Genomic DNA, 5,084 nt, shown 5'->3' with positions numbered 1-5,084 from the left:
TATACACAGTAACGCAATATACACTCTGTATAATACACGGTTACACAAACACTGAGCTCCGGTTACCGCAGACATGAATTCGAAAACGCCTGGCAAGATTTCACTGAAAGCGGAAGACTTGGAAACAGTCCAATTTGTAACACAGCTGATACGTCCCCACGCTAGCCGAAAACACGTGGGCGGAGACGTCACTCTGCCAAACAAACACCAGGACTGGAACATCCTCCTGCTACATGAGCCGCACTTGAAAGTTTGAAGTATAGCGGCAAAGCGAATTGATACAACAATATATCAGCCTGACATCGCCCAAAGAGGATTTTCCTGACAAAGTAACAGCCCGACATCACTCATATAAGGTGAGGAGGCTGCATTCCCTTGACCAATACATGTATAACACCCCACAACCATAACCCCCGATCCCCATTTTCTTATCTAATTCTTATCTAAAATAAAAACACAGACACAGTAGGTATGGCGAAATGTGGAAAGGTCACGATTTTATTACTTAATTGAATTTTGCTACCTTTAAACTATATCTTGCAAAATTCAGCCATAAATCACTCAAAATAAACACCAAATAATGCCCTTGCATTAAAAACCAGAATTTTGGGAACCACGCCTAGGGGGGTGTAACAACTACCCCCCCCTGGCAGGGCAGTTTGGAGAAGGGAGAACCCACGGCATAGCCCCCCCCCTAGATAGACCACCGGATCACCCCTCAGGGCTGGGTATGCCGCGGGATCCTCCCACCTCCCCTTCTGCCCCGCCCACGTGTCGTGCACAAACTTCACCGCTTGCTGCGATTGTATGCTCAATACTATGTTAAAAAACAGCTGCCGTTTTCTATCCTCCAGTCAGCGTAGACCGCCAGGTCACCTGCTGCCCTTCGGTTGCGCTGTGTTCTTCCCCTTATTGAGGAGCACGGGCGGTCTTACTGCGACTCAACCAATTAGTCAACGTCCTGCCCTTAGCCGTGCAAGTACTGCCTTCTCACGTGACCTTTCCGGTTATTGCATCGTGCTCTGCTGCGTCTAGGGTGGGAGGGTGGGAAACAAAGAAAAAGGTTAGTGACTCCTTCCAGCAATCCACTTCCTTATAACACCTTTATCTCCAGCTCCACCCCTGTCTCTGCTCCTGCCCAATGCCTGCTCTCCTTATCTCTGCCTCATCCCCCACACCTGGCACACCTAGATTCCCCTTTGTTCTCTCCCAGCAGCCCCTCCCTTATGACGTTCCCCTCGCATACATTCCCTGCACTAGTTTAAGGTGAGGAGGCTGCATTCCCTTGACCAATACATGTATAACACCCCACAACCATAACCCCCGATCCCCATTTTCTTATCTAATTCTTATCTAAAATAAAAACACAGACACAGTAGGTATGGCGAAATGTGGAAAGGTCACGATTTTATTACTTAATTGAATTTTGCTACCTTTAAACTATATCTTGCAAAATTCAGCCATAAATCACTCAAAATAAACACCAAATAATGCCCTTGCATTAAAAACCAGAATTTTGGGAACCACGCCTAGGGGGGTGTAACAACTACCCCCCCCCCCCCTGGCAGGGCAGTTTGGAGAAGGGAGAACCCACGGCATAGCCCCCCCCTAGATAGACCACCGGATCACCCCTCAGGGCTGGGTATGCCGCGGGATCCTCCCACCTCCCCTTCTGCCCCGCCCACGTGTCATGCACAAACTTCACCGCCACCAAAAAGAGTCCCTCTTTCAGCCAACTCTTTCCACCATTCGTGACCTTTCCTTACCTTTACCAACTCTTGGCACATCCCTCTGATGTCCACCAGCAGCTGGTCATTCCCCTCATCCGTTAGGTGCACTCCATCCCGTCTGAATAGCTCCTCCTTTCTCGCTGCTATCAGTGGGTGCTCCACCACTCTACCCCCTATTTCCTTCATAACCTTTGCTGCCACCTGGTTCACTTTTCTCCTCGATCTATATCCGCCAGAATACCCTCAAAACTATATTGGACCATATCACCCTCACTGATGGCCATGCCACCTTCAACCATCTCATTGTTCCTGCAACTTTCTCTTCTAACTCTCTAAGTGGGTAAGCGCCTATGTCGTTCCCCCCCAGATGTATAATTATGGCGTCCGGACACCCCCATCTTCTCCTTGCCAGCTGTATTGTAGGCACTAACTCGTCCCACATCATGCCTCTTTTTCCTACCCATCTAATGCTGACTTCCTTGTGCGACAGTCCCAAATTTACTCCCTGCGCCGATGCTGCTGCCCTAGCCTGTGCCCAATAGACGTAGGAATGCCCTACTATCCACACCCTTAACTCTTTGTCTGTAAAACAAAAAAAAAACAATTTAACCGTTAGAACATTTTTATTAAGGCCTTACTCCTTTTGCACTCTTATGTAAGATTTGTACGCTGCTGATTTCCATCTCCCTAATTTTTTAATTTGTTCCTCTGAACAACCCCTACCCGCTGCGGCGGTCGCTGCTCCTATTCTGAATGAATGCGGCGCGATGTGTGCCTCTCTCCACCCCAATTTCTTAACCACCCTTTGTAATATGCTTTTAAACTGGAAGATTGTTACATCCGAACCGTCTGCATGCCTCAGAAATGTGCGGCCCCCTTTCCTCATTGCTATCAGGTATTCCTTAACACAGGCCACCGGGCACAGTGTTCCCCCGGTTTTAGCCATATTTAGCCATGCCCCTTTTCCTTCCTTGTCTGTTTTAGATCTTCTTACCAATATTAGAACGGCTTCTTCCCCCCATCTTACATCCCCTGTCTCCACACCCCCTTTACCTATTTTTCTGTTTTTTGGTAACAGCTCCCCTATCCTCATTGCTCCGTGAAATGCTACTAAAAAAGCTGTTCTGAAAATAAGCGCCTCGTCCCTGTTTGCACATACCCCTTCTAGTGCCCCTATCATTTTCTGTAATCTAACCTCAGTTATTGGTTCCCTTTTAGCCACTTCCTTCTCTTCCCCTCTTCCCCATGCCCTTGCGATTTTCTTTACTATAAACTTCCTGGACCAATCTACTCCCCCGTATAGCTGCGAACAGTATGAAATCCCTGCTAACACTGCGCTCAATCTCCCCTTTTTTACACCTTCTCTCCGCAGCGCCATCAACCATTCTAAAAATCTTCCTTCCTCCCCTCCTTTCGCCTCCTCCCTATGCTTGCACCATTGTCCCCAATATTTCCTGTACACTGCCCATGTGCTTGGTGCCAAAGCTTTTTCGACCAGTTCCTCGATTCCTTCTATCCGCTGCCAATCTGCCAAAGAAGCATAGGGCAACATTCACCTTCCTGTCTGGCATTGGGTGCTAGCTCCCTAAACTCCTTCCACTTAAAACGGGATAGCGCATCAGCAACTACGTTTTTGAACCCCGGAATATGCTTGGCCCTGACACATATATTATGTTTTAAACATTTCAGAACCAAGTACCTTAGGTACCTAACTACTGGCATTGATGATGCTGATAGCTGATTGATGATTTCGACCACCCCCATGTTGTCGGACCAGCATATAATTGTCCTATTCGCTAGCTCCCCACCCCATAGCTCCATGGCCACCACTATGGGAAATAGTTCCAGCAGCACCAAATTCTTAATCCACCCCATTTCCTTCCAGCTCTCTGGCCATTCTCCTGCGCACCACCTCCCCTGGAAATATGCTCCGTAACCCTTTCCCCCTGCCGCGTCCGTGTATAGTTCCAAATCTACCGCGGGCGCCACCTCCTGCCATATGCGCACCCCATTGAATTCCTGCAAAAACTGGTCCCATACTTTCAGGTCGTCCCTCATCTCCTTTGTTACCCTAATCATATGCTCCGGCTTTTTTGCGCCCCTTGTGCTGATTTCCAATCGCCTTTTGAAAATCCTCCCTACTGGTATTACCTTACATGCAAAGTTTAACACCCCCAAAGTTTTCTGCATCTCCCTTAGTGTTACTTTTTTACGCGTTGCCATCCATGCTATCATCTCCCTAGCTTTTTCTACCTTATCCTCGGGTAGTTCACATTGCCCTTTCAGCGAATCTATTGTTATGCCTAGGAAAGCGAGTCTCGCGCAAGGGCCCTCCGTCTTTTTGTCTGCCACCGGGACCCCCATCTCTTCGAACAAACCTATCAGTCCCTTCTTCATGCATTCACACCTGTCAGTGCCCGCCCTCCCTACTACCATGAAATCATCCAGGTAGTGGACTATTGAGTCTCCCTTTTGCCTTGCAACCGCTAACCAGTGCAGAAAAGTGCTAAACTTCTCGAAAAATGAGCATGATATAGAGCACCCCATTGGAAGGCATTTATCCACGTAGAACTGCCCTTCGAATTTGCACCCCATCAGTTTAAAACTATCAGGATTAAGCGGCAGTAGCCGAAAAGCCGATTCAATGTCTATTTTTGCCATCATGGCCCCTCTCCCCGCATTCCTTACCAACTGCACTGCGCTGTCAAACGATTGGTACTGCACCGCTGCTTCTGCTTTATTGATAGCATCATTTACCGACCTACCCTTTGGGTATGATAAGTGATGTATCATGCGATATTTCCCTTCCTCCTTCTTGGGCACCACCCCCAAGGGTGAAATAATTAGCTCTGCTATTGGCTTTTCTGCGAATGGCCCCGCCATCCTCCCACATTCTACCTCCTTCCCTAGCTTCTCCTTCAGTACCCCCGGGAGCTCCGCTGCTGATTTCAGGTTTCTAGCTTTCATCGCACCCGCTACCACCCCTTTTACTGGGACTGTAAAACCTTTACTTAACCCTTCAATTAATAAATCTCTATCCTCTTTGATAGGGTATGCTTGCAACTCGCGAACCAGTCTATCTATTCTCAGAGGGGTTGGCGCCAATCCCCCCAACTTGTCCTCCACCCGCGTTTCCTTGGTTCCGAAAGGACTGCTTCCCATACCCGATGTTACCCCCGTTCTTTCTGCAGTCTACCCCGGGGTGCGCCCCGCCACAGTATCTGCAAATGTGCCTGAACCTGCATGCGCCCCCCCTATAGCACTTTTTCTCATTGTATGCCCAGCACTCTTTGTTGTCAGTTCTCCCGCTCTTATTTGTATTAAATGATGCGCCCCGCCCCCCGTGGGGCCCCT

The 5,084-nt window shown here is 48.6% G+C and overlaps 1 protein-coding gene across 1 annotated transcript; it reads right to left on the bottom strand.

Moving 5' to 3' along the window:
* Positions 1-723: 723 nt before the first annotated feature.
* LOC128647788 (uncharacterized) lies at positions 724-3,564 on the bottom strand. Its single transcript, XM_053700511.1, has 2 exons — positions 1,767-3,564; positions 724-1,031 (listed from the first exon to the last, which is right to left on the bottom strand). The coding sequence occupies exon 1, from the start codon at positions 3,280-3,282 to the stop codon at positions 2,365-2,367; it is 918 nt and encodes a 305-aa protein (XP_053556486.1). The 5' UTR covers positions 3,283-3,564; the 3' UTR covers positions 724-1,031; positions 1,767-2,364.
* Positions 3,565-5,084: the final 1,520 nt, after the last annotated feature.

Source organism: Bombina bombina, chromosome 2 (assembly GCF_027579735.1).
Source record: "Bombina bombina isolate aBomBom1 chromosome 2, aBomBom1.pri, whole genome shotgun sequence".
In the NCBI taxonomy this organism is placed as follows: domain Eukaryota; kingdom Metazoa; phylum Chordata; class Amphibia; order Anura; family Bombinatoridae; genus Bombina; species Bombina bombina.
Note: the sequence above shows the minus strand (reverse complement) of the source record. Positions and strands in the feature narration are given on the sequence as shown.

What these genes read in the sequence shown, in the direction of transcription:
- LOC128647788 (XM_053700511.1), bottom strand. Translation starts at nt 3,282, where the DNA reads ATGTTGCCCTATGCTTCTTTGGCAGATTGGCAGCGGATAGAAGGAATC.